Source organism: Mesoplodon mirus (assembly GCF_964341445.2).
Source record: "Mesoplodon mirus genome assembly, chromosome: 19".
NCBI classification, from domain to species: Eukaryota; Metazoa; Chordata; class Mammalia; order Artiodactyla; family Ziphiidae; genus Mesoplodon; species Mesoplodon mirus.
The window spans coordinates 62,414,918-62,440,014 of NC_138995.1; the positions used below are offsets into that span (position 1 = coordinate 62,414,918).

General features: G+C 54.6%; 2 protein-coding genes across 2 annotated transcripts; both read right to left on the reverse strand.

Moving 5' to 3' along the window:
• Positions 1-7,706: 7,706 nt before the first annotated feature.
• On the reverse strand, positions 7,707-11,417 carry SBK2 (SH3 domain binding kinase family member 2; the record flags this gene model as incomplete). Its single annotated transcript, XM_082607531.1, has 3 exons — positions 7,707-8,444; positions 8,897-9,099; positions 11,165-11,417. 3 exons carry the CDS (start codon positions 11,415-11,417, stop codon positions 7,854-7,856), a joined length of 1,047 nt encoding a protein of 348 aa, XP_082463657.1. The 3' UTR covers positions 7,707-7,853.
• Positions 11,418-14,541: 3,124 nt separating this feature from the next.
• On the reverse strand, positions 14,542-18,140 carry SBK3 (SH3 domain binding kinase family member 3; the record flags this gene model as incomplete). The annotated part of the gene is made up of 4 exons (XM_082606916.1): positions 14,542-15,231; positions 16,708-16,910; positions 17,439-17,589; positions 18,096-18,140. 4 exons carry the CDS (start codon positions 18,138-18,140, stop codon positions 14,542-14,544), a joined length of 1,089 nt encoding a protein of 362 aa, XP_082463042.1.
• Between the last annotated feature and the right edge of the window lie 6,957 nt (positions 18,141-25,097).

The window sequence follows — 25,097 nt, forward strand, 5'->3', positions numbered from 1 at the left end:
CAGTGATGGAGATGATGTGATGATGATGGTGATGACTATTGTAATGATGGAGATGATGGAGATGATAATGGAGATGATGGTGATGAAGATGATCAGGGTGATGATGGCAGTGATGATCATGATGGTGATAATCATGATGGCAGTGATAATGGCCATGATGAAGCCCCACGAGGGCAGAAATCTTTGTCTTGTTCACAGATGTATGCCCAGCTCCTAGAACAGAGCCTGACACTGAGTGCACCCTCCGTTAATATTTTTTGAATGACGAGTGCATGATAATAATAACTAGTGTTCACTGGGCACCTCCTGTGGGTCAGGCTCTGTTTTGAGGGCATTGCGTGCATGATGTCATTTTACCTTCATGAACACGCACTGAAGAGGGTACCTTACCACAGCTCAGCAGGGGGAGGGTGAACTTTGGAGCCTAAATGCCTGAGTTTGAGCCCTTGAGGGCATGACCCTGAGCCAGTTACTTATCTTCTTGGTCTGAGTTTCCCCCATCTCTAAAAGGGAAAATAGTAATAGTACGCACCTCAGGGGCCACTGTGAAGATTAACTGATAGATTAATACCTACGTGAGAGTGCTTAGCACAGGGCCTGGCTCTTGATAAGTGCTCAATATGTGATAGGTATTATTGTATTTATCCCCATTTTACAGATCAGGGCAGTGAGGCACAGAGACATTTGTTTGTGTTCCCCAGGTCACTCAGGGAGCATGTAGTAGAGTCATGATTGGTACCCAGGCCTGTCTGACCCAGGGCCCTTGCTCAGAAGATATTACATGCCCAAATCAGATTAGCCTGGATTCAAGGCTGCGTCCTGGCTCTGGGACTCTAGCAGTTAATTTCCTTTCTCCAGCCTCAGTTTTTCCACCTGTACAATGGGGATAGTGGTCGTGCCTGCCTCCTGGGGTGGTTGTGAGGATTAGGTGAACTAGTGCAGGTGAGGACAGAGCTTAGCACACGTGCTCAGTTAACAAGAGTGACCATGACGGCTCCTAACCGTGCTTTTCTGTGCCCGACACAATGTGGACTCTTAATACACTACATCCCACCCTCACTATAGCCCTTGGAGGGAGGAACTTGGCCCCTGTTTCAGAAAGGGCATTGAAGCTCAGAGAGGGCAACCCCTTGCCTCAGTCCACAGAGAGGAGCTGCGGGGACTCAGAATAACACAATGCAAATTCCTTGGTGTCAGACTTGGCCTGGGGTTCCAGGTTAGGCTTCCACGACGGCCTCCCGCTGAGTGTCCTTAGGTGGGCCCCCTCCTCTCTCAGCCTCAGCTTGTAAAGTGGGGGCTGTCTTGGAAGACCCCCCAACTTGTATTCTGGCTCCTGCAGCCTCAGGCAGGGAACCATTCCCTCCTCCCCACCTCTCCCCAGACTGGAGCCTGGCTCAGAGGTCCTGGAAGGTCATGGAGCTGCTGCCCCCGCAGTCCTGCAAAGGCCAGCAGGGTCCAGTTACCTGCTGGGGGCGGGGAAGGATATTGTCCGAGGGTCTTGATAGACGAACTGTCTGCCCTTGCCAACAGATGAAGGAGCACACTGCGAATCCTGTTCCCCGGGTCTCATTAAGCCCTAAGACTTAAATAACTGCTGACTAGTAACCTGGGGAGGGCCTCTGCATACATTCCTCTTGCTGTCCCAGCTAGTCGGGGCTTCAAGGATGGCACCCCAACTTGGAAGCAAGAGGTCCCCTTTTTCGTTCGCAGGTGGGAGCAGGTGCACCACTACTCCAGGTCACCCCAGAGGGCCCCACTGGGGGTTCAGGCTCCTGGCGCCCCTCTGCAAGCCAGGGTTGGGGGAGCTACTGGGCACTCGGGCCCGAGGTCCCTCCACCCCCTGCCACCTCCTGCCAGCCCTAAAGAAGCGGGTGCTTAATTATCCGGTCACTCTATCCCTGCTTGGCCAGGCAGCTAAGCCGAAACATCTGGCCTCAGGGCCCATGGCCAGGATAGGAGGCCAACCCCCACCTACTGCTGGCCCTGACCCTGGACACCTCCCACAGGACATCTGAGCCTGATCCTGTGCCTGCCAGTTTGCAACAAGCCCAAAACAGTAGCCGCAGAGGCCTAGCAAGCTTGATGCAGAGAAAACATTTGACAAAATTAACACCCATTCATGGTTTACAAACAGGCACACACACACACTCTTCGCAAAGTAGGAGCAGAGGGAACATCCTTAATCAGACAAAGGGTGGAGAGGGAGGCACAGATCTGTCATTTCCCACAGGCGATGTGACTGACCACATAGAAAACCGCAAAGAATCAAGCGGACAAATGTTTAGCATTAATGAGAGTTTAGCTGGAATGTGGGATCAATACTCTAAACTCGTGTTCTCACAATTCCTTGCACCTCAAAGTGTGACCCATGGACCAGAAGCGTCGGCCGCCCCCGGGAGCTGGTTAGAAAAGCAGAATTTCGGGTGCCACCCAGACCCACCGGATCAGAATCTGCGTTTTAACAAGGTCAGGGGTTGGGGTGCAGGGTGGGGTGCTGGTGATGCGGGGGTGCTGCCCAAGTCATTTGCATGTCTGTACTTGAGCAGAACTAAAAATGAACTCATGCAGAGAACAGTGTCTCTGAGGCCCTACAAGGCTGGCGCCCTTCTGGGTCCCAGGTGAACGCTTTCCCGCAAGGAGGGTGTGGGTTGGCTGCAGCCCCACAGCTTTAACGTTCTGCGGCCGTTAGTCGATCTGACGCGCGTTGTGATTTTTTCGTTTTCTTGGGTTTTTTAGGCCACACTGTGTGGCATGTGGGACCTAGTACCCTAACCAGGGATCAAACCCGGGCCCCCTGCATTGGAACCACTGGACCACCAGGGAAGTCCTGTGCATCATGATTTTTGATTTTGTGTTTGCAATGGATGATTCTGTGTTTTGAGGTCGATGGGACAAGGAAGCATTCTCTGGGCACTGGGAGCGGGGGCTCATGCAAAGCCCCACGTCCCCTATAGGTTCTGGTGGCCAGACCCCTGGCTGTCCAGCCTCAGGCAGGCTCCATGACCCCCTACCGCTTTGAGGGTCTACCAGTGATTATCCTGGTGCCCAGGGAGCATGATATTCAGTAGCAAAGGTGGGGGTGGGCATGGAGGGAAAAAGCTTTTTTATTTATTTATATTTTTGCGGTACGTGGGCCTCTCACTGCTGTGGCCTCTCCCGTTGCGGAGCACAGGCTCCAGACGCGCAGGCCCAGTGGCCATGGCTCACGGGCCCAGCCGCTCCGCGGGCTGCGAGATCCTCCCAGACCGGGGCACGAGCCCACATCCCCGGCATCGGCAGGCGGACTCTCAACCACTGCACCACCAGGGAAGCCCACAAGTTTTTTTTTTTTTAACAAGAAACCCCACGTTTTCTTTTTTAAAATATTTATTTATTTATTTGGCTGTGCCGGGTCTTAGTCACAGCACGCGGTATCTTCACTGCAGCATGTGGACTCTTGGTTGTGGCATGCAGGATCTAGTTCCTTGACCAGGGATCCAACCCGGGCCCCCTGCATTGGGAGCACGGAGTCTTAGCCACTGAACCACCAGGGAAGTCCCACGTTTTCATTTTGTACTGGACACCTACAAATTTTGTAACTGGTCCTGCTTGTATACTTGGGGTTCCCCAGCTGAGGTGTAGACAGAACTTCCTTGGTGATCACGGGCCCAGGTGCACTTTGTGGGGTGGGGGGTGAGTGGGGAGTCAAGACCAAAGGCTTTGGAATCAGATTCTGCCACCGTTTGACTTTAGGGTCTTTGGAAAGTAGGGGCCTCGAAAATCTCGTCTGTAAAATGGAGAGAGACGTGAACGGGTCCTGTGTGATGAGTGGGTCCTGAATTCAGCAGTATTAGAAAAAGGGCAGGATTTTTCCTTTTTCATTTTCTTTTTAATGTGAACTCAGAGGCTCAGAGAAGGAAAGGAATCTAATCAAGGTCACAGCATGAGAACCGTGGAAATGCCAGTTTTGGTTTTTTTTCTTTTAAGCAGCCTCATTGAGATGAAATTTACATGCCAATTTCACTGTTCTAAAAATTTTATTGAAATATGGTTGATTTACAGTGTGTTAATTTCAGGTGTACAGCAAAGTGATTCAGTTATACATATATCTATTCTTTCTTAGAATATATATATATATATATATATATATATATTCTTTTTTAGATACTTTTCAATTATAGGTTGTTACAAGATACTGAGTATAGTTCACTGTGCTATACAGTAGGACCTTGTTGGTTATCTATTTTATATATAGTGGTGTGTATATTATAACCCCAAACTCCTAATTTATCCCTCCCTCCCCCTTTCCCCTTTGGTAATCATAAGTTTGTTTTCTGAGTCTGAGTGTATTTCTGTTTCATAAATAAGTTCATTTTATCATTTTTTTAGATTCCGTGTATGTGATATCATATGATATTTGTCTTTCTCTGACTTCACTTAGTATGATAATCTCTAGGTCCATCCAAAATTCACCCTTTTTAAATGTACAATTCAATGACTTTTAATATATTCAGAGAATTGTGCAACATTTAGCACAATCTAATTTTAGAGCTTTTCCACCACTATCGCCACCCCTAAAAAGCAAGCCTGTACCCATGAGTAGTCAGTCACTCCCCATTTCCCCTGGCAATCACTAATCTTTCTTCCTCTGTGGGTACACAGAATCCTACAGTAGGTCATCTTCTGTGGCTGGCTCTGTGTTTTTGAGGTTCGTCCATGATGTAGCATGTGTCAGTGCTTCCTTCCGTTTTATGGCTGAGTAATACTCCACTGGATGGATAGACCACATTTCTTTCTTTTTTTTCTGCACCATGCGGCTTATGAAATCTTAGTTCCCCAACCAGGGATTGAACCTGGGCCCTCAGCAGTGAAAGCGTGGAGTCCTAACCACTGGACCGCCAGGGAATTCCCTAGACCACATTTCTTTTATCCCTTTGTTAGTGGCTTGACATTTGGGTTGTTTCTACTCTCGCTATTGTGAGCAATGTTGCCGTGAACATTTGTGTGGAGGCATGTTTTTATTTCTCATGGGCATTTACCTAGGAGCAGAATTGCTGGGCCATATCGTAGCTCCATAGTTAATTAACATTTTGAGGAACTGCCAGGCAGTCTTCCAAAGCAACTGCCCCATCTTTTACATTCCACCAGCCCCATAGGAGGGCTCCAACTTCTCCACCTCCTCATCAGCACATGTTACTGTCTTTCCACTACGGCCCTTGCCTGGGTCCGAAAGCTTTTCGACCTTCCTTTCCATGTAGGTGTCCCAACTCGCATCTCCTCCAAGGGAGGGGCGGCCACCTCAGCAACACACAGCCACATACTCACACTCATCCTTACTCTGTCACACTCACATCCACGCTCACACACGTGTGCTCAGGCCCCCAGTCCCATCAAGACTTCTCCCCCAGGTCCTGACGGCCACAGGACACTCCTACAATTTAAGAGCATGGACCTTGGGACTTCCCTGGCGGTTCAGCAGTTAAGACTCTGCACTTCCAATGCAGGGGGTGCAGGTTCGATCCCTGGTCGGGGAACGAAGATCCCACATGCCGTACAGCGCGGCCAAGAAATAAATAAGTAAGTAAGTAAGTAAGAAAGAGCATGGACCTTGGACAGTTGAAGAGCTGGCCTGGATTTGAATCCTCCCTCTGCCCAACCTTCTGTGTGACCTCAGGCAGGTACCTTGGCTGCTCTGGACCACCTGTGTCCAGCGTGTTCAGGACGTGCCACCTGCTGGGAGCTGCTTGAGGGGTAAGCGGCTTCATTCGAGTAAAGTATTAGATTAGTATTATGTGTCCTGTAATTAAGTTAACGCTAAATTAGCACCATCCCATCCACTCCTGTCTCTTCCTCCAGCCCTCCTGCGGGGGCCCATCACTGGGTCATTATCACCTCCCAGTTAATCCCCAGCTGATGCCACCAATTAGCACCCTCTGTGCCCCCCACCCAGACCCTGCTCCTCTCCACTTCCCCGCCCCTCAGCCCCACTCCACTCCCCAGCCACCTCCAGCTTTTTTGGGACTCATTCTTGGCCTAATTGCTTGCGTTATTTCAGATTCACGGGTGAGGTGGCAGGAGGTCCTGCTCATGCTCCCCCTTCTGCACCCACCGTCTTATTATTCTCCCCTTACTCCAGGAAGCTCACCTGGATTGCCCGGGACAGGGGTCCATGTCCCCACGTCTCTGGACTGAACTTAGTTGAAAGGATCCTTGGGGTCACTCCACACAGGCTGCCTCCACCACACCCCTCCCCTCCAGGCAACACCTTGGTGGCCACAGCAGGGGCCCTGGGGGGTGCAGGGCCAGGGAGAGGGTGACACATGATCTAGCCCTGAGTTGTAGCCATTCTCTAGGCGGGCGGCCAAGGAGGGCACAGAGAGGAAGAGAGAGTGTTTGTAAACAGGGTGGCTGCCAAGAAGGGGCCAGGGAGACGGGTGGCGGGGTTGGGTGGGTGTGAAGGAGAGGAGGGCCCAGCTGGTGACTGGCAGCCGCGCCTGTGACTTGTCTTCCCCCTGCTACACACACACACGCACACACACACACGCACCACATACCACATACAGGCGCAAGGTCTCACAGACACGCAGACATCTCACTGCACACTGAGATGCACGCAGACTTCCATTCTCTCCCCTCACGAGCACACGGGGGCTCAGATGCTTGTAGACACACAAAACCCACGCACTCATGTCGTCTGCATAGGGTGAGACACATTCAAACCCTCATGTCTCTCTCTCTCACACACACAAACACACACCATTATTTACACACACACGTGGGCTCAGACACTCATGGACACACAAATACCCGGAAATACACACTCAAGTTCCTCCCCACCCGAGAACAGCTGAACACTTTCCAGCTCTGGAGGCTCATCGCTCTCCTCACACATACGTGTGCAGAGTAGGTGCAAACAGTGCTGACACATTTACTCCCAGGCACACCACAAACTCACACGCGGAGCCAGCACCTCGCAGGAGCCCCCGGTGGGACCGCTGTCTGCCCTTCCTTCTGCCTCTGTCTGTCTCTCCCTTCTTTCTCCCTGTCTCTGTCTCTCCTCCACACAGGCACGCACACGCCAGCCTTTCCCACACTGCCAGACCGACAGCGTCACGGGGGACCTACGTGCCAGATGGACTTTATTTGCAGAGAGCGGTTGGGGTGACAGAGAAGACAAAGCACATTATCAAGAGGGTGTGGGCCCAGCAGGACAGAACAGACAAGGGCAGGAAGACAGGCATACCCGGAGGGAGGCCGTGCAGAACCAGGGGGCCCGTTCACTGAATCAGCATCTGTGGACCACCTACACGGGGCAGGATCACCTCTTCTACGTGGCATCCATCAGAGAGCAGGACAGGCTGAGATCCTGGGCCCCCGGGAGCCCACGTTCCAGCCGGACACACAGAATAAGCCCTACGAATAAATAAATGGTACGGCTGGAAGGGAGTGAGTGTCACAGAGGAAAGGGGAGCGGAGCGAGAGCAGGCGGCTGGGAGTGCAGGCTGGGGGGCGGCTGTAGCGTCCCGCCGGTGGTGAGGGGCGGCCTGGCTGAGACAGCTTGGCAGGAGGTGCGGGAAAGCACCAAGAGCACCGCAGGCAAAGGGAGCAGCGGGTGCCAAGGCCCGGGGACGACGGGGCAGGTGTGGACAGACGCGGGGTGCTCTCAGAGACCCCCTTCCCCCGGACCAAGGCAGCAGACAGACGCCCCGCCTGGGAAGTAAGGACAGAAAGGGGAAAATCATGAGACAGAGACCAACAGACAGCAGAGCAGCCAGCCGCCACCCATGAATGCAGAGGAGACCTCAGGATGCGGGCTGGGGTTGCCTTCCGGAGCCTCCCCAGGCCGGGCTGGGCCCGGGCTGGCCCCGCGCTTCTCACTCTGGGTCCCCCTCGTCCCCCTGGGGCACCTCCTCAGCCTCCCCCTCCCGCTGCCTCCAGGGCCGCCCCAGGTAGTCCCGGATGGAGCTCACAGGGCTCCTCCTTCGGGGGTGAGGGTCCAGCAGCCCCCACAGGAGAGCGTCCGCCACGGGCGTCAGGCCAAGCCAGGGCTGAGGACGGGCCTGGGGCTGGCCTGAGGCCTGCCAGATGACGTAGTCCTCATAGAAGGGGTCGGCCTCCACCAGGGGCTGGTCCCAGGGGAAGTAGCCAGTGAGAAGGCAGAAGAGCAGGACGCCCAGTGCCCAAGCGTCCAGGGCGGGCTGGATGGGCAGGCCCTCGGGGAGGGGCGGGGGGCCGCAGAGCTCCGGGGCCGTGTAGGGTATGGGCGGCCCCACCAGGCGCAGCAGGGTCCCGCGGGGCCGCGTGTGGCCGAAGTCGGTCAGCTTGACCCACCGGCAGGCTGGGTCACACACCAGCACGTTCTCCGGCTTGAGGTCCCGGTACACCAGGCCGCGGGAGTGAATGTGCTCCAGGGCTGAGGCCAGCTGGGCCGCACAGCGCTGGGCTGCTGGCTGCAGGAGGCCCACCTGTGGGTGACAGGTGTCAGGGTCCACCACCCTGCCTGCCAGCCAGAAGGGAACGGTGCTGTAGCCCTTGTCCTTGGCCCCGGGGAGCAGGCCCAGGGGATGGAGGGCCCCAAAGAGGGTGGCTCCGGTGAGGCCTGGTGTGAGCCCCGTTGGCCCTTGTGTGAGCCCCGTTGGCCCTGGTGTGAGCCCCGTGGGCCCTGGTGTGAGCCCCATGAGGCCTGGTGTGAGCCCCTTGAGGCCTGGTGTGAGCCCCATGGGCCCTGGTGAACCTCAGTAGGGTGCAGTGTTGATTCTGTGGCGGCCGTGAACTCCTTAGAGGCCTCACAATTCCACAAGACCTGCGGGCCTCTGCAGGGCTACCTGAGTCACGATGCAGTGAGTGTGATTCCTGGGGCCCAGGTTGGGTAGGGCTGTCCATGTGGGACCCCCTGAGCCATGGGAGGCTGACCCACCTTGGGCTGGATGAAGGCGATGAGGTCCCCATGCAGGACAGGCTCGGTCAGGAAGCTGTAGGAGTCGACTGACTCCACGCCAATGCCGTAGGCCGCCACGATGGCCGAGTGCGATCCCAGGGAGAGGCCCACACAGAACTCATACAGGAAGCCTCGGAGGGTGGTGGAGGCCTTTGGGAGCTGCTTCAGGGCCAAGGTTGTGCCTGATGGAGCAGGGACAGGGGTGAGAGGGGCACGAGCCTAGGGCCAGCCCTCCTGCCCCTCAGCCTGGACTCTCTCCCGTATGCCGCCCTCACCCCCTCCACCGCCTGCCCCCTGCCAAGCCTGCCCTAAAACAGCGTGGCCACTGAAACAACGCTAGTGGTAATGATAATGATAATGATAATAGTATTTAGTGAGTTCCTACTTTGCTGTCTTGGAGCAGGTAGGATGGTACCATGAAAACCGAACTCAGAACCTCCAATAATTTTATTGGGCCCCTCGTTCTAGCAAACCCATGCCAAAAAGCCATGTTTGAGGCAGCTGGGGAAAAGATACCCTGAACTGGGTATTAGAGCCCACTAAGGAATTACTGTGAGTTTTGCCACACGTGGAAACAACTTCCTAGAATGTAAACTCCCAGAAGGCAGAAACTCTGGTTTCTTCAATTTTTGTTTTTTTCTTTTCCGTTACGGTCCTTAAAAAACTGAAAACAGAGTTATCATATGATCCTGCAATCCTACTCCTGGGCATATATTTGGAAAAGACTCCATTCAGACACATGCGCCCCAATGTTCATAGTGAACTATTTGCAATAGCCAAGACATGGAAGCAACCTAAATGCCCATAGACAGATGAATGGCTAAACACAGAATGGAGTATTCCTCAAGCCATAAAAAAGAATGAAATCGTGCCATGTGCAGCAACATGGATGGACCTAGAGATTGTCATACTGAGTGAGGTAAGTCAGAGAAAGACAAATAGCATATGGTTTCTTCAATTTTTGAGTCACCAGCTGCCAGGGCCCAACCTTGCCCAAGAGGCTGTGTGTGATGGGGGAGGGTCACGCCCTTACCTAAAATGCTAACCATTCCCCTCCCCCTCCCCAGCTGGGTGCAGCAGTACCTCTTCTGTTTATCGACAATGCCCTGAATTCCCACCCTCAAGCACAAGCTGCCTTCGATTCTGAGGACCTGGATGAGGCCCCCTTACAAACCCTCTGTTCCCCATTATGGCCTCCAAGTTCTGTGATGACCCAGGTCTGCACCTTTTTGCATCTTTCTCTGTTATGGGCTGACTTGTGTCCCTCCCCCCCGACTCCCCACTGCGAAATTCATATGTTAAAGCTCTCACCCTGCAGTATCACAGAATATGCCTGTATTTGGCTGCGCCCCACGGCTTGCGGGATCTTAGTTCCCCATCCAGGGACTGAACCCAGGACCGCGGCAGTGAAAGCGCAGAATCCTAACCACTGGACCGCCAGGGAATTCCCTGGAGAGAGGGTCTTGAAAGAGGTAAAATGAGATCATTGGGGTGGTCCTTAGTCCAGTATGACTGGTGTCCTTATAAGAAGAGGAGATTTGGACACAGACATGCACACAGGGGAGACGGTGTGAGGACACAGGGAGAAGGTGGCCGTCTGCACGCCGAGGAGAGAGGCCTCAGGAGAAACCAACCGTGCCGGCACCTTGATCTCAGACTCCCGCCTCCAGAACTGTGAGCCCCCCCTCGTCTGTGGTACTTTGTTATGACAATCACAGGAAACTAACACACCCTCTCCCCATTCGTGCTGGGAGCTCCCTGAAGGCCGGGCTGGCTCAGACTCCTCCTTGGGGGCCCAGCAGCCCCCTGGACAGGGCTGAGCCCTCCAGTCTCCTTGGAAGGTGACGACCAGATTGGGGTTGGGGAGCACTTCTTGCACAACCACCGTGTGCTGGCCTTCTAAGTGCCTGGCAGACAGCATGGCCCTGCGTCACTCCCACGATGACCACCAAGCCGGCCACATGTGAGGGCCATGAGAGGGGGCTCTGTCTTCCTCCCCACTGTCCCCAGCAACTAGAGCTACTGACATGTCCTCAGGGAATCACGGTTCTTTCAGAGAAGGAATCGTCAGCCATGTTTTCAAAGGCGGAGGCTGAGGTTCGGAGAGGGTGGGGGAGTTACTGAGAACACACAGCCTGGGAGGGGCAGAGGCCGGACTTGAGTGAGGTCCACAGACTCCCCAGCCTTGGCTAGCTTCTGCCTGGGCCCACAGCACTGCCCCCCGCCTCTGTCCCCAGGCCTTTGTACCTTTCTGACGGTGGGTGACCAGCAGGACCCGGCCAAAGCGGCCCTGGCCCAGGGGACACACATGCTGGTAGAGCTCGTCCACCTCGGCCCGGACCAGGGTCTGGGCACTCAGCGCCATCATGTCCTCCAGTGCCAGGGCCGCTTCCTGGCCCTGCCGCAGCTCCTCTGCCGTGAGGCCCCCCAGGTCCTCCCCAGCACCGTTCTCCACAGCCCCCATCTCCACCTGTTTCTCCTCTGATGGCTTCCCAGGCATCTCTGCAAGGGCAGAAGAGAGGGTGACCAGGACTTAGGTCCTGCCAGACCAGGGGCCAAGGGAGGAGGGTCTGGGGACCTGGACTCCTGGATCTGAGGAAGAGGGTGGAAGCTGATTGACTCAGGCCATCGTGACTCGTTTTCCCTTCTTATTAGAGGCGTCTTGAGAGTGGGGAGACCAGTCGCGGGTTGGGGTGAGGTCAAGCCTGAGGCCACAGATGTCCCTCACCCCACCCCCACATCCCTGCGCCACCTGATGGCCTGAGGATGAAAGATGAACCAGATAACTCGAGACACCCCCCCACCTGTTTCCAAAGCAAACAGACTTGGGCCCTGGGGGTGGGTGAGCAGCCTCAGCCTCCTAAGAGCAAACAGGTGCTCTCTGCCCCCAGGGCCTGTGGAGGGCGGGTGGCTCACACCAGGGCCTGGGGGACGCCTGCGTCTTGGGTGGGAGCAAGCACTCGGGAATGATCACCAAGCCCTTAAGTGGTCTGGGGTCCAACTCAATAGCCCCAGCCCCTCCTCCCTCACACCCAGGGGTCCAGGCCCCCAGGTCCTCCTTCCTCAGACCCAGGGGTCCAGACACCCAGCTGACCCCTCTGCCAGGACCTTATATAACTCACACATCTTGGGACGCCCCCAAGATTCTGTGTCCCTGACACTCAACCACTCTACAGTCTCAAGGTCTGTAATTAGCCCCTGATCCCCCAAAGAACCCACGACTCTGACCACCTGCACAGCTTCACCCGCAGGCCCACCTCAGGCGGTCTGACCCATGCGTCCTCCTGACCCGGGCTCCAACCTCCGGACCTCACCTTCTCCAAGGCTTGCCTGACCCTTCGGCTGCCCGCTGTGGTCAGTGCCCAGCCCTCAGAGCCCAGGCCAGCAGAGGCCTGCCCTGCAGCAAGACCCCGCCCCCACCTAGGGGGTCGTAGCCCCGCCCCAGGCCTCGCCCCTTCAACCTCAAGGGGAGAGCGACATCGTGCGTTGTCTCCCAGAACTGGCTCTGGCCAGACAGATGTCCCAGGCCAGGAAGTCACTTCAGACCAGACCCCATCCCCTCCTCCCTCAGACCCAGGGGTCCAGACCCCCAGCCCCTCCCCCCTCAGACCCAGGGGTCCGGGCCCCCAGCCCCTGCCCCCTCAGACCCAGGGGTCCGGGCCCCCAGCCCCTCCCCCCTCAGACCCAGGGGTCCGGACCCCCCGCCCCTCCCCCCTCAGACCCAGGGGTCCGGACCCCCAGCCCCTCCCCCCTCAGACCCAGGGGTCCGGGCCCCCAGCCCCTCCCGCCTCAGACCAGGAGTCCTGGTCCCCTGTAGAGGATGAATCATTTCTCCAGCTTGCCCCTGCCTTGACTCCAGCCAGCTGCCCCATCAGTGCCCCACTGACAGGTCCGACACAAGTGTTTGGTAAGGGGCGTCCGGGGGAGGAGACATGGGGTCCTGTGTGGGGAAAGGATGAGACAACAAGATTCCAGAACGATGCAGTGAGAAATGACCTCAGACACAGAGCAGAGGGGGAGCAGGTGGTGCAGCAACTGGGAAGTGAAGGCCCTGAGGGGAGGGGAGGAAGGGAGGGGAGTCCCAGTTATGAGTCTGCAGACTTCAAAGGGGCGGGGCGGGGGCGGGGAGCAGGCAGGGACACCCAGGGCTGGAGGAGGAGGCAGGGGCGGGGTCCTGGAGGGTTGCACCCACCCCCTCAGGTTTAGATCGAGATGATCAATGTGAACTCACTTGATTCTTTATAAATTTAATTTTTATTTCAGAATCATTTTTAGATGTACAGGACAGCTGCTTTGAGCTCCCATGTCGCCTCGCCTAGCTCCCTGCCAGGTGAATCCCTCACCCAGCCATCGGTGCATTTTTCCAAATGAAGACAGTAACCATCAGTCAAATGCTAGACGCTTCCCATGTCCACCAACAACCTTTACCTGCCCCAGGGTCCTATCCAGGACACCCCGTTGTATGGAGTGAACTCATGTTTTTAAATCTAGAAAGCACATAGGACAGATTCCCCAGAAAGAAGCAGGTCCCCATGACCGTGCTGGGTGCGGGGCATGCGGCATCGGATCCTCGCAGCCCCTGCCCTGCAGGGGGGAAGCTTCACAAGTCAGGGGTCTGTGTGCTGGGATGGGGGTGGCATCAGGCCTGCCCGGGTGAACAAAAGACCCCTGCAAACCAGCCGTGGCCCTCAGCGTGGATGGGACCAGCACACGCCACGGTGCTCGTGCTCTCAGGGAGCTGGCACAGGAGGCTCACCAGGTGAGAGCACAGCCCGAGAGGATGTACAGGTGAACAAGACCAAGTCCATCCTGGGCAGCCTGTGAGGGGAGATGGAAAAGGTGGAGGCGCAGATCGCTGGGCTACAAGTTTCGGAGGAGCCGGAGAGGCCCCCGGGGCGGGGTCTACTTTCTGGAGGCCTGGAGTTGGGAAGAAGGCATTCTCGGGGGAGAACACAGGGTTTCCAAACGTCTGCAGGCAAGAGAGGGTGTGTGTGTGCCTGTCTGTGTGTCGATTTAGGTCCAGAAAGGATGAGTGCCTCCCTTAATGTCCCCCAGAGCCCAGGGAAGTGGAAGAGATGGAAGGCGAGGTTTCCATGGCGTTGGATATGGAAAGCCCAGATTTGGTGCCAAGGCCAGCGGGAGTCACCTAAGGTCTTAACGGAGAGGAGTGACCACATCACAAGTCCATAAGCACCCAACATGTCCCCACCGTGCAGAAATGGATCTACAGGGGAAACAGCACCTTCCTTCAAGAAGACACGTTCAGGACAGAAGAGAGAGGAAGGGTCCTTGAGGGGGGAGCGGTCTGGACCCCTGAGTCTGAGGGAGGAGGGGGCCTGGACCCCTGGGTCTGAGGGAGGAGGGGGCCTGGACCCATGGGTCTGAGGGAGGAGGAGCTGGGGCCCTGGACTCCTGGGTCTGAGGGAGGAGTTACCGGGGGTTCCGGACTCCCGGGTCCTCAGTCGGGAGGGGAATTGTGATACAAGTCCAGCCTTCAGTTGGGAGAGATGCAATGTGTTCCATCTCTGTCCTCCCGGGAGCAGCTGTCTCTCCATCCAGGTGGCCATGGGGGCTGGGGGAGGGGCCTTTGGCCCAAGCTCTGGGCACCTGTCCCAGTCACCGGGTCAGGGCTCTCCCCCATCTGTCCGCGTCCTCCCACCATCTTTGTCGTCATTCTCCTCCTCCTCTGACCACTCTTCCAGGCTTGCTCCTTCCTCTTCCTCCCCCTCCCCATCGTCACTGGACATACTCCCCAAGCCCCCAGATCTCTCTTTGTTCTCCTTTAACCCCCAATCATCCCCCAGGAAGTCCAGGACAGCCAGTGGAGGGCTCCTAGTCTGGTGATCCAGGTCCAGAAGCCCCTGGAGCAGTGCCAGAGCCGGGGGCGCAAACTGGTCCCAAGGGGGCGGTGGTTGAAGTGGCTGGGGCCTGGTGGTCATCCAGCCAGCAAAGGCCTCGAACTCAGGGTCAGGGGCTAGCGCCACGCCCCAAGGGAAACAGGCAATGGCCGCACAGAAGAGAAGCACCCCCAGCCCCCAGGAGTCCACTGCTGGTCGCAGGGGCAGGGTGTCAGGGGGCAGCAGGAGGCAGAGCTCGGGTGGGGCGGAGGGCAGTGGCCCTGGCGGGGCAGAGGTTGGACTGCCCTCAGGCCGGGTCAGACCCAGGTCACCCAGGGCCACACGGCTGCAGACAGGGTCGAAGACCAGCACGTTGTCTGGCTTGACGTCCGCATGGACCAGCCCCCGGCCATGGAGGAAGTCCAGGGCTCCAGCTAGCTGGGCCATCACCCGCTTCACCTGCAGCTCTGGGAGGCCCTGGGGTCAAAGAGAGAGGATGAAGGTCAGGCTGCCTTGGTTCCTTCTTTATGTTGCTTCTTGGGGTTCAAGAATCCAAATCCCCAGACCAGTGGCTACCTCTAGTGTCCCCAAAACATCCCCCCAACAGCTTCTCCAGATCATCCTCAACCACAAGCTGCCCCCACATCTGTACCCCTGTAGACCAACTCCCAGATTGTTTTCCTCACTGGAACCCCAAATCTAACCAGAACTTCTTTAACTTCCATCCAACTTTGTCCTAACACTCAAACCCACTCCTTATATCTCTTAGCTCCTCTAAACTGACCACCAAGATCTCCAATGAAAACCCAAATCCCACACTTAATCCTAATCTTAGTCCCGTACTAATTTAGGTCCCATCTCTAACTCAGACCCAGTTCTGAAGTCCCACAGTTTATTTCATCAATCCATTGATAGATCGATCCATCCAGCTAGCCAGGCAGCAAGACAGCAATCCATCCATCAAACCAGTCATCCATCCAACGGTCTATACAGCAGGGTTTCCACTCAATACCCATTCCACCAGCTAGTCAGCAATTCCATAATTTTTCCAGTTATTTAATAGCCAACATCCATCCATTCATCCCTGTGTCCTTCAATCCGTCCAAACATCCATCCATTCATCCATCCATCCTACTCTTTCCCTCCTTCTCTTCCTCCCTTTTTTTTTTTTCTTTTTTTTTTTTTTCGGTATGCGGGCCTCTCACTGTTGTGGCCTCTCCCGTTGCGGAGCACAGGCTCCGGACGCGCAGGCCCAGCGGCCATGGCTCATGGGCCCAGCCGCTCTGCGGCATATGGGATCCTCCCAGACTGGGGCACGAACCCGTATCCCCTGCATCGGCAGGCGGACTCTCAACCACTGCGCCACCAGGGAGGCCCTCTTTCTCCCTTTTTTCCTTCTGTTTATCCCCAACCCTATTTCAAATCCAAAGTCTATTCCTAAAGATGGCCCCACCCTAACTTCAAACTCAAGTACCCCCAGAATATCATGGATTCAGTCCTGACCTGGTCTTTCTAGAGAGAACTTCATTACAGCCCTTCTCCAACTCAATCTACACACACATCCTCAACCATCTCTGCTTCACTCTGCCGCCCCATCCATGCTCTTCTCCACACCCGTGGCCAATCTGTAATCAACCGTAAACTCAGCCCATCCAACTCCACCCACACCCACACCCGTTCCCAATGCCAATTAAAATCCCATCTCTGTCTCCATCCCTACCCCCTCATCTGACCTGATCCATCCTCAACCCCAATCCCAACTCCCTGCCCTGGATGGATTAGGGATGGGGTTAGTCATGGAACTGCACTGAGAATTAGAAATAAGGAGGTGGTTTGGGGGCTTAGGGCGGAGTTAAGATTTGGGGGTCAGGGTTGGAGACAGGGTTGGGGGAGGGACAAAGCCAGACCTGGGATCAGCAGTCCCAACCTCTGTCCCTTGCGTGCCTGCCTCACCCGTTCCTGCAGCATCCCGCTGAGATCCCCACAGGGCGCATACTCCTGGGCGAAGACGAAGTGTCGGGGGGTCTCCAGGGGTCCTGCCAGGGTCTGGAGCAGGCCTGGATGTGATGAGACACAGCGGCCCACACAGAACTCTCTCAGGAAAGTGGTTCTCAGGACCAAGTCCCGAGGTAGGAGCTTCAGAGCCACAGCCGGACCTGCTGGGGAGGTGGGGGCAGGAGGGAACTCAGGGCGCTCTGATCTTGCTGTGGGGCCTTAGGCAAGCCACTCAACCTCTCTGAGCCTCAGACATCTTACGCATAAAACAAGAGGGGCAGGGCATGGCGTCTGCCCTCTCTGTACCTCGAGTTTCTCCATCTGTGCAGTGGGGGTGGGAGGAGACCTTCCCTGAGGACTCTCTCTGCTCTGCCTTAGATTGCTGTGTGGTCTTGCACAACCACCTTACCCTCTCTGGACCTCAGTTTCCTCTCGCATGAAGTAGGGGACGCGGCGACTTGAATTTCAGTCCAAGTTGTGCTCCCGCCTTGCTGTGTGACCTCAGGCAAGTCTCTCACCCTCTCTGGGTGAGTTCCATTTTTTGGAAGACCACAGAGCTCTTAGCTTTCTGGAGCCCCATCAAGAAGGGTCCTCATCAGCTCCCCGTGAGGCTGCTCCCTGTCTCAGTGGTTTCAGAGGGGGGAACCTGGGGGACATCAAGAACTGTGCCCTTTGGTGGCCAAACTCACCCCCTCGGCGAGGCCGGGCAAGGAGCACGTGGCCGTAGGAGCCGGAGCCGAGCTTCCGGATGAGGTGATACTGGACACGCAGACTCCTCACTGGGGTCACCCTGGTGGCCGTCAGCTCCACGAGCCTCTGGAGGGCCGTGGCTGTGTCCTCCTGCAGGAGAGGGACAGAGGTGGGGAGGGGGTGAGTCTGGGGCCCACCTAGAGCAGCAGGGGGGCCTGGAGGCCCAGCCCAGGGCTGAGGTGGGGGGTCGGTCCCCAGAGAGGAGGGTGAGTCACAATGACTCACCCGCCCTCAGGCCACCTGTTTTTGTGTCCTGGCGGGGTTATGGGTGATTGTCTCAGCGACCCTGCCCACTGCCATCTGCTGTCTGTGGGAGCCCCCAGAAGCCCCAGCCTGCGCGGCCTGCACTGCCCCTGACGCTGCCGCTCTCCTTCTCCATCCTCTTCCCTTCCTGGGTTTCCTGTTCTTTGTTTCTGAGTACATTTCCCCCGGGGGTCTTGGCCCTGCTGTGTGTCCTCGGGTTTATATTCTTCTGGGTCTTTGATGTTTCTCTCTGTGTCTCTCTGTGTCTGCCCCCTGGCCCTCTCCATCTCCTGCATCTCTCTCTCTCTCTCTCTCTCTCTCTCTCTCTCCCTCCCTCGTCTCCTGTCTCTCACCTCCGGGTCCCCATCCTCCTGGTTCTTGGGGTCCCTGAGCTCCATCTCAGGGTGACCTGGTGTCAGCTGGCCCTCGGGCAAGCACCCCTGGTCTGGGCTCCCCAAAAGCAGCACGCCCACTGAGCTCCACTACACCCCTGAGCAGAGCCAAGGCCTGGAGCTCATCTGAAGGGTCTGCGTCCGAGTCCAGAGACTTCCCTGCCTGTCTGGTCCCCTCTCTCCACACCTCCCTGTCTCTGTCTTGCCCTTTTTCTAGCTCCCGGGTCTCGGGGTGGGTCTCCCCGCCTGTCTGTTGGTCCCCGGCCCCTCGCTCCTGTCCCCACGCTCTTCCCACTGTGGCCGCTGTCTGTCTGTCTGTCTTTCAGGATGTCCGCACTCTGTCCCCCACTCTGGCCTGCTCTCCCCAGTGTCTCTCCGTCTCTCTCCTGTCTTTGTTTCTGACTCTATCCAAGCCTTTTGTCCCTCCCTTTTTCTGGGCCCGGGACAGGGGTGTGTGTGACAGCTCAGAGACATCCTGTCACCCCCCCACCCCTCCCTCCCCCTTCCAAACTTAGACCAGCTTGGACTCTGGGCTCTGGTCCCAGGACAGAGGGGACAAAACATATTATGAACCCCCAGGGGCCAGGCCTGAGGGCAGCAGAGAAAGGGGAGCCCGGCCCCTTCATACACCTTATCTGGGATGGGAGACCCAGGGCTCTGTGCATCCACCTGCCTCCATGGGCCTCTGGGGACCAGGGAGACCACTCCGAAAGCCCCCTAATACCAAGAGTCCCCACCCCCAGCCCTCCCCCGTCAGACCCGGGAGCTCTTAATAGCTGAGAGAGACTCTGGGGAAAAGTCTTCTTTCATGTACTCAGCAAGGCTCTGAGCCCAGCTCTGCGCTGGGGCCTTTATACTGCATCCTCCCAGCCACCCAAAAGGGTGGCGATTTATCCCCAGTTTACAGAAAAGGAAACTGAGGTTCTGAGTGGCAATCGGCTTACATGGGGTCAGAGGGGAGGAGGTGTGGGGTGACCCGGGACAGGCCTGTGTGACTCAGCCCGGACGCCTGCCCAATCAGGTTTCAACTACTACTACAACCTGCTATTAATAAAGACGCAGCTAGAAATGTCTCTGGGCCTCTGGAAGGATCCCCAGGAAACTGGCTTCTGTGTCGGCCCTGGGAACCTGGGCAGGGCTGGGGGGGTGGGGGGCGCCGTGCAGAGGCAGAACTTGCTTTGTTCTTTGACTTTTCGAGGTTTGTGGAAAGTTGCAAGCACAGAACAGTGGAAAAGGAAAGCCACAGGGAACACCCTCCACTCCACTGACCAGACTTCACAAACATTACTTTTTGCCATACTCTCTTTCTCTCTCTTTTCTTTTGTGGGGATGGAGTATTTTAAAGTAAATTGCAGCCTACGGAAATCATCTGGGGCAAAATGATACACTGCCTGGTGTTTGGTTTCAAATACTCCAGCAGACGAAAACCATGGCCCAAGTGAGGGTGGGGATCTTGAGTCAAGAGCACGTGTGCTGCTGGGCACAGGGAAGTTCCTTTACTCTTTACCTTTGGTTCTGCTAGACACTTTCCCTCATAAAAAGCTAAAAGTCACTAAATAAACTACAGACATCATGATAAATCCTGCCCCAATGCTCAGGTTTACGTTTCCACCAAAGGAAAGAAAATTTCCAGCTCAACTGCCAAACTTTTATGAATCACATCGAACAGCACTAACGGTAATTCCTTAAAATAAGCTAATACTCAAGTCTGTATTCTTCGTCCCCCAATTTTCCCAATTTTCTATTGCTGCTTTTTTTTTTTTTTTTTTTTTTTTGCTTTACGCGGGCCCCTCACTGTTGTGGCCTCTCCCGTTGTGGAGCACAGGCTCAGCGGCCATGGCTCACGGGCCCAGACGCTCCGCGGCATGTGGGATCTTCCCGGATTGGGGCACGAACCCGTGTCCCCTGCATCGGCAGGCGGACTCTCAACCACTGCGCCACCAGGGAAGCCCTCTATTGCTGCTTTAATTGAGTCAGTAATCAGTGTCAATATGTGACTTTGGAGGAACTTTTTTTTTTTTTTTGAAGTATAGTTGACTTACAATATTGTGTTAGTTTTAGGTATACAGCATAGTAATTCTTTTTTTAAAATATTTATTTATTTATTTATTTATTTTTAGCTGCATGGGTCTTTGCTGCTGCCTGCGGGCTTCCTCTAGTTGCAGAGCAGGGGCTACTCTTTGTTGCGGTGTGCGGGTTGCTCAGTGCGGTGGCTTCTCTTGTTGCGGATCTCGGGCTCTAGGTGCATGGGCTTCAGTAGTTGTGGCACGTGGGCTCAGTAGTTGTGGCCTGCAGGCTCTAGAGCACAGGCTCAGTAGTTGTGGCGCACGGGCTTAGTTGCTCTGCAGCATGTGGGATCTTCCCGGACCAGGGCTCAAACCCGTGTCCCCTGCATTGGCAGGTGGATTCTTAACCACTGTGCTACCAGGGAAGCCCCTGGAGGAACTTTTGATCACTCCGCCTTTTGTATTATTTGAATTTCCCCCACAGCATGTTACCTATTCAAAAACTAAAACTAAAATTAAATAATGCAATGATGACCCTTCATTCAATGCTTATAAGGTGTCAGGCCCTGGCTCTTTATTGTTTAACTTTTTAAAATTCATTCAAGACTTTGTGGAGTCCCCCCGACAAGGCTTGGATGAATAGGATGATGGCTTCCAATCTCCTGATGGGGAAACTGAGCCCTGGAGAAACAGAGGCATCAGCCAGAGAGAGGCAGAGCCAGGAGGCTGCCCCCTGCCGCGCCCCCACCCCACTCAGGCTAGAGCTGAGTCCCTCCCCTGGGGGGCCGCAGGGCCTGCCGGGCAGCTGCTGGGCTGGAGCCGAAAGGTCAGGCTGCAGAGCTGGCCACCTGGGTCCCCCAGCGGGAGGGTGAGAGGGGCCGCTGCAGGCCTCTGGCCCTCTCCAGCCCCACCAGAGGCTCACTGATGATCTGGGGAGCTTTACACCTCCCCATTTAGCCACACTGCCGCGTGGGGTCACCCAGAGTGACCGGGAGAGGCAGGTGTGATGGTGCGGGGGAGGCCCAGCCCAGGCCCCGGGGTGCATACACCCCGGTTAAAGCTGGGCTCTGGGCCTTCTGCCTCCCCACGCCCCCGTGTCTGCCCCTCTCCAGCTCCCAAGGACTCCTCCTGTGACCGTCTCCTGCCTCTGTCCCCCTGGCCAAGTGTCCAGCTGCCTCCGTGCCTCAGTTTCCTCCTCATGAAATGGGAGCAATTGCTGGTCGTACTCAGAGCATTATTGTCAAAGTAACATTTAAAGTTTGTAACATATTATACACTGACAATACGTAATGATTGTACCTGATACAATCACAAATGCAATATACATGATCTTATATATAATTATATATACTATGGACTATCATATATATGATGTCTGGTATATATCTTATATATTATTTATATACTTTATATATTTTTCCAAATAAAATATTTACTGAAAGATCACATCAAGAATTAACTGCACTTCAAATGTGCAGTTGGGGAATTCCCTGGTGGTCCAGTGGTTAGGACTCGGCACTTTCACTGCCGAGGGCCCAGGGTTCAATCCCTGGTCGGAGAACTAGGATCCCACAGGCCACATGGCATGCCCCCCCCAAAAAAAATGTTGCGCAGTTGATTACTCACCTGCCCACCCCCATATCCGTGGGCCAAAAAAAGAGATAAAAAGGAAAAGAAAAAAAAAAACCTGTAACATTAAATTGATGTGTCTTGTCCAGAAAGAATAAGATTACAAACTAGTAGGGCACATCTTGGCCATTAGCAGTTATCGGGGTGCGTCATGAAGACTGGGCTGCCCTCCCCCCTATGTTCACGAGAATCATGCTGTTTTCTCTCTATTGCACCCGTGCAGGGGGCTTTGTTCCTACAGACACTGAATAAATACTGTTAAACAAAATAATGGATGAAAACACTAGACATGGCACCTAGAACAGAGCGATTGTTTAGTGGTATGATTGCTCTCAGCAAATACGCTGATGGCAGTTACAACAGGCCAGATACTGTGCTGGGGGCTTTATTCACCCGTGCAGGAATCTCACGGAACCCTCACCATCTACCTGTCAGAGTGGCTCTAGTATTTTTCAAGGCACACGCAGGCCACATATGACCCCTCACTGTCTGTCTGACCAGGTCAACACAGCAGTACAAACCCCTGCTATGGTTCCTCGTGCAAAAGACTATTTCAGGCACACACACAAAATATCCCAGATAACCATAATAAGCACCTCCATGTCCACCCCTGTCCAGCTGAAGAAATATAACTTTTCAAATATAACTGGAACCCTCTGTGTACTTAGGCTTCTCCAAATCCTTCCCTTCCCTCCCAGAAGTAACCACCACCCTTAAGGAGGTGTTTGTCGTTTTTCATGTTTACAAAAAAATACTTTTGCTACACATGTGTGAATCCGTAACTGACACAGAGTATCGCCTTGCCTGTTTTTAAATGTTGTATAAATAGCTTCACCTCTCTGACCTTCCACAGCTTGCTTTTGTCCTCACCAGCTCACCCCTGTTTGTGCGTTTCATCCGTGTTCTTACACAGAGCTCAGGCTCTTTCTTTTGCAAAGATGTTGAATAGTCTAGTGTATGGACATATTGTATTTTATGGATGCATTCTTCCGAGCATGGACATTTTATTTTTCTCCACTATCGTGCTCTTACAAGCAGGGGTGCAAACAATATTCTTATACGTGTTGCCTTGTGCTGAGTGGGACACTTCATGGGGCTCTGGCCTCAAAGTGGAATTCCGGGGTGAAAAGAAAAATGCGCAGCTGAATTCGTAGGTGTTGCCACATAGCTCTCCACGGTGGCTGTATCTGACATCGCCTTTTTATTTTTATTTTTGAGTCCATAGGTCTCTTGGAGAGTCTGAAGAAAGCTATAGAGACTTGCACTGTCTGATGTGAAAGCCACTAGCGGTGTGGGGCTCTTTGACGCTTGAAACTGAGATGTACTGTGAGTACAAGATAGATCCCGGATTTTCAAGACTTAGCAGGAAAAAGAGAATGTAAACTACCCGTTGATGATATTTATATTAATTACATGATGACATGATAATGTTTTGGATATAGTCGAGCTCATCATTGGCGGATTCCGTATTTGCAAATTTGCCTACCCACTGAAAATGCTCCTGTGACCCCTGAATCTAGAGCACGGCGCTTTCGCGGGCATGCGCAGAGCAGCCAACAACGGGAGTCTCTGACACATGTTCCCAGCTAAGGTTGAACAAACTTGCATCCTGTAAACGAGTGTCCTTTTTGCAGTATTGCACTATTTCTTGGTGATTTTACACTTTCAAACGCCTCCCCAGACCTAAAGCCCAAGTGCTGTCTAGTGTCCTAAGCGTAAAAGGGCTGGGATGGGGCTTATGGAGAAAATGCATTTTAGGTAAGCTTCCTTTGGGCATGAGTTACAACACTGTTGGCTGTGAGTTTAATGTCAGCGAGTCAACAATATGCATTAGACAAGGTGCCTTTAAGCAGAAATACACATAAAACAAGGTTATGTATAAACCAATTAACAACAACAGCAAAATTGTGACCGAAGTCTGGTAGGCAACTAACCCCGTATTTCCCCTGGGGCAGTGGCTCAGGATCAGTTACTCAGTGTTCACTATGCCGTTATAGACCATCACTACCGTGAATAAGGAGACTAAACTATATTGAGTGATGCCAATAAAAAGAATATACTGTATTGAGTGAACTAAAGCATATTAGTTACTTTCACCTTGTTTCTCTTTCACTTTTGTAAAAATGGAAACAGGATTTAGCAGACGACATCCAGGTTTACAGTCCCTGCCAGATCTCTCTAGAAATCTAGAGACAGTGGGCTCAGAATCAGGGCATTCTCCATGTCCACTGGGCTGCAGGCCAAGGGCCTGGCTGCATCTTCTCCCATGTGGACCATCACCCCCGCTTCCTGCCCGACTCCAGTCTCTCCCCCTAGAGTGAGCCCCCATCACCCCCCCTCCGAAGGCATCTTCCTAACACTCAGAGATATCCTTTGTCCCTCAGCTTCTCAATAGCATGCCCTGGCTCCTTGTTTGTTGCCTTTGGGAAGGAATCCAAGCTCCCCAGCCTGGCCTCTGAGCTCTCCCGCAGCTGGCACCGGCCCCATCTTATCTGCTGCTACACCCATCTCACCTAACACCCCAGTCACAAGGAAGGACTCACAGTTCCTGGGGGCACCCTGGATTCTCTCTCCCTCTCCTTGGGAAACGTGCATAGGGTGAGGAGGTTGATGGATGGCCGAGGGAAGGCCGTGTGTCATGACTTCATAAATCCCGTGTGCTTAGCGATAATTATAGCTGGTACTTACTGAATTCTGTGTATTACCAGCCCCTGTGCTAATCCTCGCTGCAGCGGGGAGAGGTAGGTCCTATTATTAGCTCCGTTTTATAGTTGAGGAAAGGGAGGCTTGCCGAGATTCAGTCTCTTGCCCAGTGTCCCGCTGGGGGTCAACGGCAGAGTCGGACTCACACGGGGACAGTTGGGCTCCACGCCTCACACTCTGGGCCTCTCTGCTGGGCTGTGTGTCTGCGGGCCAGGAGCTGGGGACGCGTGTGTGTCTAGGATGCTGGCTGTTTTTGTTTCCATTCAAATGCAACACGCATTTCCTGGGGCCTGAGGTGAGGCCAAGAGGAGCAAGTAGATTCTGGCCTTGCCGGGAGGAGTCTGGGAGGAGTCTGGAGGGTGTTGAGGACAAGATGCAGGCAATTATGAAGCAGGGTGTTACCTGCTCTAACGGAGGTAACTCTGAAAGGTCCTGATGGGACAATGGGTGGAGGAGAAAGAGGCTTCTGAGCAGAAGCCAGTTGTGACTGGGACCCAAACAAAAACAGATTAGTTAAGGGAATTCCCTGGCGGTCCAGTGGTTAAGACTCGTGCTTTCAACTGCCGTGGGCCCGGGGTTTGATCCTGGTCGGGGAACTAAGATCCCACAAGCCAGGCAGTGTGGC